The 14341-nt window shown below is 49.9% G+C and overlaps 1 protein-coding gene across 1 annotated transcript; it reads left to right on the top strand.

Moving 5' to 3' along the window:
* Positions 1 to 2851: 2851 nt before the first annotated feature.
* PROKR2 (prokineticin receptor 2) lies at positions 2852 to 9940 on the top strand. The gene is made up of 2 exons (XM_047854272.1): positions 2852 to 3309; positions 9244 to 9940. The coding sequence occupies exons 1-2, from the start codon at positions 2852 to 2854 to the stop codon at positions 9938 to 9940; spliced, it is 1155 nt and encodes a 384-aa protein (XP_047710228.1).
* Positions 9941 to 14341: the final 4401 nt, after the last annotated feature.

Genomic DNA, 14341 nt, shown 5'->3' with positions numbered 1-14341 from the left:
CTGCCAAAGACCGGACAGCCGGCTCCTGCATGGGCGACCCCGGCGAGGCCCCTCGGCGGGGCACTAAGGGCCCAGAATCCGCACCACCTAACCCCTGCTACTGAGGTCTCATTCACACTTCGGTGCGAAGACGCAGAAGCCTCTTCGAGCGGGCCAACCCGGCGGACTGGGGATCCGTGCCAACGCAGCCAGAACTCCGCGCGCCCGGCGCCCTGGGCACACCAGGTGCAGGAGCCGAAGGCCCACCCGGTGCCTCGGCGCGGGGGCAGGCTGGGGACCCCGGGGCGGAGTCGAGCGCGGGGCGGGGCGGGGCGCACCGGGCAGGGTCCGAGGCGCCTTGCCGAGCTGCAGGGGCGGAGCGCCAACTCCAGCGGGAAGACAGAGACCGCGACGCGCGGGGGAAGCGCGCTGGAGCGAGGAAGAAAGGACACCCCGGAACGCAGCGCCACTGCACGAGGAAGTCGCGGTCCCCCAGGACTGAACCCGGCGGCCAGGGCAGCGGAGCGCGCCGGGAGGAGGCGCCCAGGCAGGTAGGTGCTGAGCTCTGCGCGGTCCGGGGGCTCCCTTGGTGCGGTGGGGGAGCGTCACCCGGGCTGGGGGCGCCGACGCCCACTCCTTTCTCCGGGGGATTCGGGTTGCTTTGCCTCCCGTGCTTCTCGGGAGGCTCCCGGGCTGACTCCAAGTGGAGGAGTTCGTGCCGGGAGAGTCCACCACCCGCCAGGACCGGGCAGGGGACCCGGCGACGGGAAGCCGGGACTGGGGCGCGCGGGCGGCTGGGCTGGCGGGCGAGCGCCAAACTGCAGTGGAGGGCTTGGGCAGGGGGCACCTCGTTGAAAGGGAAGCTGAAGAGGGAAGCATCTCCCGGGTAATTCCCGCTCACCGGGTCCAGCCCCTAACCCCGGTTTTCTTCTGGCCCGGAGGCCTCGCACGCTTCGCCTTTGGAGCCCGAATCTCCGACTCGATTCCCGCCCTTGCTGGGCGGCGCCTCCGGGACCGCGCGGCCGCGCCGGGGCGGGTAAGGGAGGGAAGGGAGAGGGCGCCCGAAGCGGGTTGGTCTGGGGCAGGGGGGTGCGTCCCCCGAAAAATGGGGCCGAGACCTGCGTCACCCGGGCTCACGCCCCCTCATCGCGGAGCGTGGCAGCCGAGAGGACGCGACTCCCGCTTCTCGGTCTCGGGTCGGGCACTGTCTGCGGGGACCCGGGCTTCGCGGGAGAAGGCGAGGCGACCCAGACGGAGGACGCTCCCGGCTGCGGACGCCGTTGGCACTTGAACGTCGTCTGGCGGAAGAGGTTTTCGCCTCGGGTACGCAGCACTCGCACGCGCTGCAGGTTCGGGCGGCCCTGCCACCCTGCGACGGCCGTCCCTGCTGCTTCAGTTCCTGTCCCTCGCTCTCCCCCCTCCTCTGACGGGGCCGGGCCAAACCCGCTCTCCAGTTTGGTCCACTGCTTGCGATCAGCATCCCGCGGCGCCCACACTTGGAGTCGTTTCCAGTTGTGTTAAGCCTGGAAAGGCAGGACACAGCTTGATGGCTGGGGTCTTCTTTCTGCTGGTGTTGGGATCTCGAGTTTCTTGTTTTTGTTTTGTTTTGTTTTTTCCCAAGGCCCTCCGATGCGTTGAACCCGGTGGTGCCCCATCTCCTAAGGGCTCAGTACTTCAGAGACTTTATTTCCCTTTGCCGTGGAGATCTTGAGGCACTGAAAACATAAAGGACTCAGGACAGTTTCAGCCCTCAGGCCCTCCTGGGTCCTCCCTGATATCCCCTTCCCCTTACTCCTGCCCCGCCTTGGGGGCCGTTTTCAGTTAAGCCGGGTCTTGGAGCAGCCACCACCACTTTCAGAGGACAGGGACCTTGGTGACAAGATGTGGTGCTTCCCAGTCACTGGTGATTCTGGGGGAGAACTGGGGCAGGCGGGGGGAAGCTGTCCAAGGAGACAGGGAGCTGATCACAAAAGTGGGAGCAGGGAGGGGAAGCAGACAAAGCGTTTCTTGTTAGATCTGGTTGCCAAAGCACAGAGGAGCAGCAGCAGAATTCTCTCCCACCCACAGCGCCCTTCACCAGCAGAATCCTGGGCGGATCCTCATTCCTGCATCCCACAGACTCCTGTCCAGCCTCCACTGTCCAGGCCCGGTCTAGGCAGCGGGGATTTGGTTTATAGGAAGATCAGTGCTCAGACAGCATAAATCACTGGCCCAGGATGACTCAGCCTGTTCATGTGAAAGTGGATTTGGTGATGTCCATGTCCAAGGTTTGGCCAGGACATAGGGGGCAGTGCCCTGCTTTGGAGGAAAGACCTTGCCGTGTGTCCTGATCTTCCGGCTTCATTGTCCTTGACCAAAAGGTGACACAGCATGGTAGCTGCTGTGGAAGCCTGGGCCAACCGCCTGGAACAAGCTTGTTAAACTTTTTGAAGACCTTGTGGGAGTTGATGGTGGGGAAGAGGAGTGTGACTGGGCAGTCAGACTGGTCCCGGCTCCTGAGAAAAAGACAGACATGCAGGCTCTTTGTGGGTGTCTCTGGAGAGTCTAGTTCATCCTATGCCCAGTACCTCCTGAAGGCCAATGGAGGATTTCCCAGTTTCCAGACCTCATGTCCTCTCTCCCCCAAAGTCTGGGTAATTCTGTCTCAGGGTAGTCACTGGGTCTGGTTGGCCTCCACTTGGGGAGCTCTGGGAGAATATTACCAGGTGTTTTCCTGCGTGTTGCCCACTGACTGTGTCTCCTTCCAGGGTCCAGGATGGCGTGGTGACTCTCCTCAAGGATGTGGGCGGAGTGCTAGGCTCGGCGACTCACGACAGCAGAAGGTCTGGATCCCCAGCTCAGAATTCTCACCACTCCACCTGCAGTCTCCACCATGGCAGCCCAGAATGGAAACACTACTTTCGCACCCAACTTCAGCCCGGCTCAAGACCATACCTCCTCCCTCCCGTTCAACTTCAGTTATGGTGATTACGACCTCCCTCTGGACGAGGACGAGGACATGACCAAGACTCGGACCTTCTTTGCCGCCAAGATCGTCATCGGTGTGGCACTGGCGGGCATCATGCTGGTTTGCGGCGTCGGCAACTTTGTCTTTATTGCTGCCCTCGCCCGCTGTAAGAAGCTGCGCAACCTGACCAACCTGCTCATCGCTAACCTGGCCGTCTCTGACTTCCTGGTGGCCGTCATCTGCTGCCCCTTCGAGATGGACTACTACGTGGTGCGCCAGCTCTCCTGGGAGCACGGCCACGCGCTCTGCGCCTCTGTCAACTACCTGCGTACAGTCTCACTCTACGTCTCCACCAACGCCCTGCTGGCCATCTCTATCGACAGGTGAGGGTGCCGGGCCGGGGTAAAGATGGGGGCTGGGCCAGGCAGCCCCTTTCCTCACTTCAGCCCCGACAGGTTGGCGCCACTGCCGATTCGGAGACTGGCTCATCTATTCGAGGCAAGAGGAGACCTGGTTTCCTCACTTGGGGCTCACGTTCCCCCCCAGATGTGGGCGAGAGGGAGGCTCCTGAGCCCCCCCCCCAGCTCTGGGCCGTGCCTGCAGATACCACGTCTGCCACAGAGTGGGTGCAGGCATGTCACGTGAGCAGCCACAAACACGACCGAACGCAAAAGCAGAAAGTTTAGGCCACGTGAGACTTCACCAGGGCACCTTCCAGTCAGGGTCACGCATACCAAGTTTGTCCTGTAGCCAGTACCCAAGTCAAGACGTGGAACATTTATTTGCATCACCTAGAAAACTCCCTTGTCCCCCTTACCAGTCAGTTCGCACCCCACACAACCACGGCTCTGATCTCACTCATCATCGTTTAATTTTGTCTGTTCTTTAACTTCATAAAAACAGAATCGTACGGTAATGTACCCTTGTTTCTGGTGCCTTTGTTGTAGAGCTGATTTTAAAATAAGATAACCGCCTATTTGTAGAAAAGAGGGAAGGACATCCTTGCCTTTGTTTCCTTGCGTACATCCATGGGCTCATTTGCATACATTTGCATGAGATGTTCTGGAAGTCCTTGCTCTCTTATAAATTTATAAAATCTACAAAATTTCTAGTAGCAGCTTGTGACAAATCTTACACGTGTTTTATTTACGCAAACAGCTGTAGAGCTATAAGCCAGTATCAGGTCACCGGTGGCTCTGTTTGAGGGGGGCAGCTGGTAAAACATCCTCTTGGTCCACGGTGTGCTGAAACTCATTTTTAAATTTTTTTTATTATTTTCTTAAATGTCATTTAAAAATTTTTTTTAATGTTCATTTTTTTTTTTGAGAGAGAGAGAGAGAGAGGGTGCGAGCAAGGGAGGGGCAGAAAGAGAGGGAGATACAGAATCCGAAGCAGGTTCCAGGCTCTGAGCTGTCAGCACAGAGCCCGACACGGCCTCGAACCCACAAACCGCGAGATCATGACCTGAGCTGAAGTCAGATGCTTAACTGACTGAGCCACCCAGAGGCCCCTAAATTCATTTTGATGATGTGTTTTTTAAACATTTTTTTTCCCTTCTGTCTCCTTTGAACTCTTCAGTTTTTTCCTTGCTCTCAGTGCTATTTAGGTTTGTCGTCCCTTTTAATGAGGCAGTTCATTATTTTTCATGATGAAATACACGTAGAGGTCTAAGAGGCATCTTCTTTTTAAAACATAATTCCTGCAGGGTAAACAACTCTGTTATTACAGCTCTCCAACCCTAAAACCAGTGTTTGTAAGATGTAACTGTCCAGCAACTGCACAAAATCCCCGAGGGCAAATGATACAAAGTCAGATTCCTAGCCCCCACCCCCCAGCCCTACTAAATGAGAATCCCTTGGGCTAGGTCCCAGGAATCTGCATTTTTATCCAATTCCCTGAGTGATTCTGATGCCCACTCCGGTGAGAGTTATCCCTGTCCTCATCCCCTTTGACCTATGGAAACCTTTGTCTTTTTAACGTTGGGGGTTTGGGCGACGTAGGAGTCTCTTAGGAAGCAGCCATCCAGTCGTAATACAAAGAGTGGTTCCTTTTTCACCCTGAACCAGCGCTTCCGTCAGCTTCCCAGCTCCAACCACAGCTCTGCCATTCCGCCCATCACCCAGGCATGAAATGTTACCAATCCATTCACCGATAAATGGACACTTGGGCTGTTTCCATAATTTGGTTATTTATTATAAATAATGCTGTAATAAACATAGGGGTGGGTACATATATCCCTTTGAGTTAATAGTTTTTGTATGCTTTGGATTTGCTGGATCATAGGGTAGTTCTATTTTTAACTTTCTGAGGAGCCTCCATACTGTTTTCCACAGTGGCTGCACCAGTTTGCATTCCCACCAATAGTGCAGGAGGTTTCCTTTTTTTCTCCACATCTTTGCCAATGCCTGTCGTATCTTCTATTTTTTATTTTAGCCATTCTGACAGGCGTGAGGTGCTATCTCATTGTGGTTTTGATTTGTATTTCCCTGATGATGAGTGATGTTGAGCATCTGTTCATGTGTCTGTTGACCATCTGGATGTCTTCTTTGGAGAAGTACCTGGTCATGTCTTCTGCCCATTTTTAAGTTGGATTATTTGCTTTGGGAGTGTTGAGTTGTAGAAGTTCTTTATATATTTTGGATACTAGCCCTTTATTGCATATGTCATTTGCAAATATCTTTTCCCATTGTGTAGGCTGCCTTTGAGTTTTGTTGTTGTTGTTCTTGTTTTTAGAGAGGGAGTATGAGCAGGGGAGAGGGGCAGAGGAACAGAGAGAGAGAGAGAGAGAGAGAGAGAGAATCTTAAGCAGGCTCCATGCTCAGCGAGGAGCCCGACTCAGGGCTCAGTCCCATGACCCTGGGATCATGACCTGAGCTGAAATCAAGAGTCAGACACCCAACCGCTCAACTGACTGAGCGACACAGGCACCCTGCCTTTTAGTTTGGTTGATTGTTTCCTTGACCGTACAGAAGCTTTTTATTTTGACGCAGTCTCAATAGTTTATTTTTTGCTTTTGTTTCCCTTGCCTCAGGAGACATATCTAGAAAAAAAGTTGCTACAGCAGATGTCAGAGAAATTACTGCCTGTGCTCTCTTCTAGGATTTTTATAATTTCAGGTCTCACATGTAGGTCTTTAATCCATTTTGAATTCACTTTTGTGTGTGATACAAGAAAGTCATCCAGTTTCTTTCTTTCCCACGCTGTCTTCCACTGGAATGCAGGAAACAGAGCCTGAAATGCCAAGGTGAGGGCTGCTAGGGAAATGGTGATCCAGTAGCCAAGAGGACTCTGGAAACAGAACTAACTCAGGATTTCATCTCTCTCTCTCTTTCTCTCTCTCTCTCTTTCCCTCTCAACCCCCCTCCAATATAGTTCCAGCAAGAAAAGTATCTTGATAACCAATGCCAGAGAGAATTTCTACATTCCTGCTTCTTCTGTCGTGGACTCTTAAATTCTAATATTTTCGAATCCAGTAACAACTTCCTCATTACAAAAGAGATTCCAAAATTCAGAGTTGTCATCAAATAAATCAGAAAGGAGGGGAGCCTGGGTGGCACAGTCGGTTAAGCTCTGACTTTGGCTCAAGTCATGATCTTGCGGTCCGTGAGTTCAAGCCCCGCATCAGGCTCTGTGCTGGCAGCTTGGAGCCTAGAGCCTGCTTCAGATTCTGCGTCTCCTCTCTCTGCCCCTCCCCTGCTCGTACTCTCTCTCTCTCTCTCCCTCAAAATTAAATAAACATTAAAAAAAAGAAGAATTAAAAAGAAAGAAAGAAAGAAAGAAAGAAAGAAAGAAAGAAAGAAAAGCAAGAACACTGGCCTAGGAGTGACTCAGAACATCTGGGTTCCAAGCTGGATAAATCCATTATGCTCCTGGGGCTTAGTTTCTTCATCTGTGAAACAGAAATAATAATAACTTGACTGACAACCTCTCCAGCTTTTTGTCAGGTTCTGAGAAGGTAAACCTACATAAAGCATGTGGGAAGCTATAGTATTTTGTTAAAACTGATCTTTCCCCGTGACTTGTCCATTGGCAAGAGGGACAGCCACAAGGTCTTTGTTACCATCTATCTGCATGGATGCGTGTTTCCTGAGATCAGCACCCTCCTAGAGTCTCTATGAGCTGAAATAACATCTCTCCCAGGTCCTCTGCACATAAATCTCACCCTTCTTCTGGCAGTGGCATTCAGAAATGGCAATAGATAGCCTTTCTGATATTTCCACATAGAACAGGCATGTGTTACCAAGGAGTAAAGTGCACAGGGAAGCCTGTGTCTCTCTCACTGGCCTGTGTCAGGGTTTGTAGGTTTACCTCATTGACTATGAAGTGGCCCCTGTGCTCGCAGAGAAAAGCCCTACTGTCCAGTATCAGTGTCATCACTTTGGGAGTGAGAGTTTGGCCGTCCATCTTTCTTATCGTTTTGCCTTATTTTTCAATTGGTTTTGAACCTGAGTGCTGTTTATTAGGCTGTTACATTGGAAAGCCTGAAACTCCCTGTGCTGCTTTGACATCTTCGAGCCCCACAGGGCCCCCAGGGTCCCTAGCCATGAGGCCCTCTGTTCTCACCAGGTATAGCCCTCTACCCAGCAGGAAAGGCTCTTGACCTGCTAGTCTTGTCTCAGCTGGACCAGCTGCACCCTCATTCCTCAACCTGATGCGTGTCACCTCCCTATCAGGTGGCAAAATTATCCAAACAAGCCGATCACATCCTCTCATGGGAGCCCAGGGTCACTTAATCCTCTTGTCGCTACAAAGCCTGCTGCCCACCACCCCTGCTGGCTCATTCTGTTCCTGTGTGCCACTCCCATGTGGCCCCGCATGCTTGGCAGTGTCCCTCTCTCTGGGCGGTGAGTGTAGGTGACTAGTTAACTGCTCTAGGGCTCATCCGTCCACTGTCAGGTGTTGTGTGTTCACTCACCCCGTTCTCCGTAGGGCAGGGGAATCCTGCCTTCATCAGCGGGTGAATAGGAGGTGGTCAGAATCTCATAAGCTCCATGAAGCGTTCCCAGACTACATCGCTAACATAATGACCATGTCTTCCTTCAAGTTGCTCTTGACCTGTCACTTGGTTATTCTAGTTTCTGTGTGGAAGAAAAGCTCCCGGAGGTCAAGGACTGTGTCTTCTACTCTGTCTCCATTTACACAGGTCAGGCCCACAGCCAGACCAGCAACCTGCTGTGGATTTACCAGGTTGTAGCAGATGCTACTGATAATGCTCTTCTCAGACCCCTTTGCTCCTGTCACGTCTGCGCCCCTGTCCACTCCCACCTGTCAACACCCGCGTTTCTTTGTCCGAAGGCCTCCTCTGGCTCCCCCAACAACGACTTAGGAGAGTTGGTGTATAAATACCCCTGCTCCCTCCCACTCCTGGAGGAACTACACCTGCTCCAAGAGTTCCTCGGCAAGAACCAGCACCAGTGAAACCTTGCTCAATAGCGCAGCCTGTAGTGACCCCACGAAGGGCTCCAACCTCTCCCAGGCAGGGTCGCTCACTGGAACGAGCAGGATAAAGCTCTAACATTGTGTGCCGCTTTGTGGTGTCGAGGCAACTTCACACACCTCATCTGAGCTTGGGTATAAAAGCTCTGTATCAGGAGCCGGGATCCTGGTCCCTGCACCGAGTGAGGTTGGGCAAGTCATTTACTTCTCACATTAGACTCCTTAAATTCCAACCTAAACCCACCCCTACGCTCCTGCTCTGTAATGCAGGATGGTCCCTGGGGGGGAGGGGAGAGGAAAGTCCTAGTGCACTGCCCTGAAAAGGCCCCTACCTCCCTCTGAGCTCCAGAGCCCTTTTTTCACCTCAAAACCATGAGATATTTGGAATAAAGAGTTTTGAAAGTATTAAGTTCTTGGGCAGAATGGCAAGACTGAAAGCCAAGGTGGTGTCAATAGGACTAATAATAATAACAAGAACGCCACATATATTTATTGAACACCTACTACAATGCAAAGCATTTGACAAACATTATCATGTTTAATATTTACAGCAGCCCCACAAGGTAGGTTGTCATTTTATCCCATGTTGCATTTGAGGAAACAAATCTCAGAAGGGCTGAGTGATTCCCTCCAGACCCCAAAGCCACTAAGTGGGAAGAGCTGGGATTTATTCCACCTGTTTGCCCAAAGCCTGTGCTGTTCCCAGTAAACCACTGCACTACTCCAAATGATGTTGCTAAAATAAGATGAAGTCTGCTGAAGCTGGATAATTACATGGGAACTCACTGTGCCATCCTGTTTTTGTGCCTGTTTGGGCTTAGATCGAGACTAATGTTTCCAAGCACATATCATTATTACTGATGGCTTTCCTCCCCCACCAGATATCTCGCCATTGTCCATCCCTTGAAACCACGGATGAATTATCAAACGGCCTCCTTCCTGATTGCTTTGGTCTGGGTGGTGTCCATTCTCATTGCCATCCCATCGGCCTACTTCACAACAGAGACGGTCCTGTTCATCGTCAAAAGCCAGGAGAAGATCTTCTGCGGCCAGATCTGGCCGGTGGACCAGCAGCTCTACTACAAGTCCTACTTCCTGTTCATCTTCGGGGTGGAGTTCGTGGGCCCCGTGCTCACCATGACCCTGTGCTACGCCAGGGTGTCCCGCGAGCTGTGGTTCAAGGCCGTCCCGGGCTTCCAGACAGAGCAGATCCGGAAGCGGTTGCGCTGCCGCAGGAAGACGGTGCTGGTGCTCATGTGCGTCCTCACGGCCTACGTGCTGTGCTGGGCGCCCTTCTATGGCTTCAGCATCGTGCGCGACTTCTTCCCCGCCGTGTTCGTCAAGGAGAAGCACTACCTCACTGCCTTCTACGTGGTCGAGTGCATCGCCATGAGCAACAGCATGATCAACACCGTGTGCTTTGTGACGGTCAAGAACAACACCGTGAAGTACTTCAAGAAGATGCTGCTGCTCCACTGGCGGCCCTCCCATCACGGGAGCAAGTCCAGCGCCGACCTGGAGCTCAAAACCAGCGGCATGCCGGCCACCGAAGAGGTGGACTGTATCAGGCTCAAGTGACCGCCTGGTGCTCCGAGGTGGAAAACCCGAAAGCCAGCACTCCGAGCACAGTCCACCAGTAACCAAGTTCACACAGGCTGCCTGGGAAAAGGGCAACTGTGTTCCCACCTCACTGCCCTCAAGAAGCAGATGCTTCTCAGTCATGGTGGGCGGTAAGACTCAACGCAGCTGACGTGGACTGGACAGCTCCTGTGTGCCGGCCACACCAATGAGATTGGACAAGGCGACAGGAGCTGGCATTTACCAGTTACTGTGTGCAAAAATTAAATAAGAAAAAAATGTCAGAAGCTATTGGAGTCACCAAGCGATGGCCAGTCAGAAGCCTCACATGGTTATTGGCACTCACTCTGCATCTACCTACCCTCATTCTCTATCTCATCAGTTTGCAGGAAAGTCAAAAGGCTATAGAATAAGCCACTTAGACGTGATGGAAATGTAAGGATAAGTTCGTCAGAGTGTGGGGTTTGCAGCCTCTTGGGAAGAAGGTTCATGCCATCACGTTGAACTTTCCCACTCAGCTCCCACTACCTCCCTAAGGATATTCTTCAGGATTCTGGCTGTGAGAAAAGAATTTTTCTCATAACCAGGCCATTGGTTAGCTACAGTGGTGTGATTTCAAAGTAAAGGACCAAAAAAAAATCTCTTTTCCACTGATGCTTGAAAGCTCATCATTCTTTTGGATGAAGACATACAGTCCTGAAACGAGGACGACATCCTGTCCTTGATACATTAGTGTAAAGGATTCAGAGGCTGTAATGTCAGGGAGGAAGGGGACAGAGAAAGGGGTGGAGCTTGCCACTGGCAATGAGCATAATCTATGTTGCTCTTTTACTGAGGTGTAGATCACTTTTCTAGGACAAATCGTCTTTTGAGAACAAAGTGATCTCTACTTGGAACGGAAAGGCCTGGGTTCACGTCTTTAAGATTCATGTGACCTGGATGCTTACTCTGTTTCTTGGTTTTGCTTCAATGAAATAAGGGTGATGAAAATACCTGTACTGTCTACTTTACAGGAGTATTGGGGGAGCCCGCTGACGCCATAGTTTGTGAAAGTGCTTTGTACTATACTAGTGACAAGAATGGCTAAGTGATATTGAACAGTTTGGATAAGAGAATCCCCATTCACTGTGACTTAATGTGAAGAAACACTCCTGCTTTTTCATTCCTGTTCTTTGGACCAGTTTGGACCAGGGACCCCTGAACTCTTCACAGTTCAGCCCATCTACACTGGGGTAAAAAAAAAAAAAAAAAAAAAGGAACACCTGTCCTGGGTTATAATGAGGAAGATTTAACTTCAGAACTTCAATGACTGCCCGCCGCCCCCCACCTCTTCAGAAGCGTTGACGGTCTTCCCTGCATGTTGTCAAGGAGCTTGCCCCAGGGCTGCATAATGTTTGCATTAGTATACATTGGTGATGATTGTGTATATATGTCCTCAATTCTTCCTTGTTCATTTTGAAGCAGAGACTACAAATGGTACCCGGTTTGGGACTGACCCATCCACATTTGGACAACTCCAACTTTTCTGTAGAGAAAGGGTTAATGAGTTGTCTGCTTGTCTTTTAAGTGTTGGTTTGCCCAACAGTGAAGTTTCAACCAACGTTTTCTTCCATCACCACCCAGCAGACTCACCTTCAGCCCAATCACTGTACCTTCATAAAATGCAGACTCACTTTAACATTAGCTTAAGCCAAAAGGTTTGTAAGTTCTAAGTTTACAAAATATACACAATGCGATTTAAAGCAAGCAGCTATTTGGGTTTATCTGCATTTTTACAAATAGAATAATAACTATGCTTTTATTTATTACCCCCATCCAGACCCTTCTCCTAATTAGAAGATTCTTTAAGAGTAGACTGTGCACCAGTTGTGTGTGTCAAAAGAATTCAGCCCTTTTTTCCTTTTTACCTGAAATGGACCATCCTCTTCTCATTGAAATTAACCGAAATAACTTTGTAAATATCGGTGTGTTTGTGATTTTTTTCCAGGGAATGAGTGTTATGTTATCCAATTAAATAATTAATATATGGAATCTTAACCACAATGTTCAAGTGTTTCCCCATATATATATATTTAGATATAAACAAAGTAATAGCCACCTAAACAGTTCAATCATGAAACTGAGAAGAAATTTGTTCAAGGCATATTTAGAACAGTGGCAGCTCAAACCAGCATCCAGCCTCATGTAGGTTACATCCCTCAAGCTTACAGCCCAGGAGTGTTTTCGTGCATGCAGAAACGATTTTGTGCCCGTGTTACCCCTTTGTTTAAAAGTCATCTTGTTTGTGTAATGAAAACCGCTGTTCGCATGGAGACTGTCCATTCATCTAACTGGTGTTAAGGTAATAAAAAATTAATTGCACTTGTGTTCACCCTTTTCTTCTCAAGACTAATTAATGAGGGGCGCCTGGGTGGCTCAGTCGGTTAAGCATCCGACTCTTGATTTCAGCTCAGGTTAAGAGCTCAGGGTCATCAGATCAAGCCCCGAGCCTGCTTAAAGATTCTCTCCCTCTGCCCCTCTCCACCACTCATGCTCTTTCTCTCTAAAATAAAAACAGACTAATTAATGATAAGCTTAAGATACTTTTAATGCACTTAGATATGTAAATGTCTATATATACTATTGTGTATTGAAATTTTAATCTCATTTGACAAAACAGATCCATTTCCTTGGCCAGAACAAGAGAAAATATGGCTTTGTGATGAAGCTATTATTAGAGATTTTTCTTTCAGCATCCAATATCTAAATAAGTTGATTCTCAAATTGAAGAAATCAAAAGGTGGCTTCAAGCGCTCAGGCATAAAACCAATTCCAGACTTATGAGGGAGAATGTGACATGTGGGAGGTGATTAGAAAACTTTAAGAGTTCTGTTTCTAGGGGGAAATGATGGGTTTGAAACATATCTCCTCAATTTAACCATTCTCTCTCCCTTAGGCTCAGAAACACACACACACACACACACACACACACATATCTATAGGGCACTAGAGCAAGAAATGGCCTTTCAAGAGCATATGATTCAACTTATTCCTTTCTTAGGTGAGGAGATCTGAACTCCAGATGAAAAAATGATTTGCTTAAGGATGCGCAGCTAACACTTGGAGCCAAAACATTGCCCCAAGGTCTAACTCTGATCCAGTGAACTGCCCTGAGCCACTGTATTCTGGAGAAGAATCTTCCAAAGAAGATAACCTCCTCTAGGAATGCTTCAAGGGCCATTTAAACTGGCTTCTGACCTACTGGGAGAATCTTAAGTTGCACAAAAGATACCTTCCCTCCCTCTGACAAGCAAAGAGTGCATCCCATCCATGTGACTTCATAATCCAGACTCCAAGATTCCAGAGAAACCAAAGAGCATCATGCCAGGGCCCCTCTAGTGCTCCTATGTTTCTTTCCCCCATGAGAAACATGCCCTCCCTGGGGGAGGTCTGAACACATTGGCCTGAATGTACATGGAGCTATTTGGAAGTGATACTAGAGCATATGGGAAAGCAGATTGTGAGGAGAGGTGACATTGACCCAAAGGACAGCAGGTAGTGGGAAAGGGGGTTTGTTCATATTCAAAGACAAAGCGAGTCTGGGGCCACCCAAAACACAGTATGCAATCCTCAACCAAGTCACTATCAGCTGACCCCAAGCAGTGGTCATTCTTCATGCTTCCCAAGAACCAAATGCCTTCTGGTCACCAGGCCAGCCTCCCTCCAGAGGCATACCAACCAGGCGCACATTGTCCCCTGGGGTTTCTTGCCCAGCTTACTCCTGTGTTCAGAGAGCTCCAAATAAGGGACAGTTTTTCCAAGAGATTAAACCTGTGTGAGAAAAAAAAAATGTGTCTGGCACTTTCTTCAGATATAACCAACTCGTGGGAGGCAAGGGATTTATTGGAACTTAGAATGAAGAAGTAATCGCTGGACAGGGAAACAAGCAGGAAGGAGGTTTGCCTCCCAGAAGCAGGAAGGTCAGCCCTTGGAACAGAAGGCCGTGTAGGCACAAGGTCCTTGCATCCTTTTGCTGACTCTTATAGTGAATTTCCGCAGATGAGTGTCACAGGCTGAAATGAAAGAGGTAATTCCTGGAAGCTTGGTTAAGTGTTGTTTAATGTTGTTTAATGGTAATCCTAGCTCTGGCTCCAACACAATCTTTTGACTGAACCTGGCTTCAGGGACGGTCCACTGTGTGTAAAAAAAGGGCCTTCTACCCACTCATCCAGTCTCTATGATGCTGCGGAGGAACAGAGCTGATGGAGGTGCAAGCCCGGGTCCCAAGGTGACTCTTGAGATGATATACAAAATGGAGACACTGTAAACACAAAAGTGGAAGGAATTCAGAAGATAGTTTCCTTCCAGCCATGGGATCAAAGAAGGTTCGGGGTGGTGGGGTAGTCCAGAGCCCTGGACGAT

Source organism: Prionailurus viverrinus, chromosome A3 (genome assembly GCF_022837055.1).
Source record: "Prionailurus viverrinus isolate Anna chromosome A3, UM_Priviv_1.0, whole genome shotgun sequence".
Taxonomy (NCBI): domain Eukaryota; kingdom Metazoa; phylum Chordata; class Mammalia; order Carnivora; family Felidae; genus Prionailurus; species Prionailurus viverrinus.
This window is presented reverse-complemented; position numbering and strand designations above follow the sequence as displayed.

What these genes read in the sequence shown, in the direction of transcription:
- PROKR2 (XM_047854272.1), top strand. Translation starts at nt 2,852, where the DNA reads ATGGCAGCCCAGAATGGAAACACTACTTTCGCACCCAACTTCAGCCCG. An exon ending in CTGGCCATCTCTATCGACAG is followed by an intron (nt 3,310 to 9,243) that starts GTGAGGGTGCCG and finishes CTCCCCCACCAG; the next exon opens with ATATCTCGCCATTGTCCATC.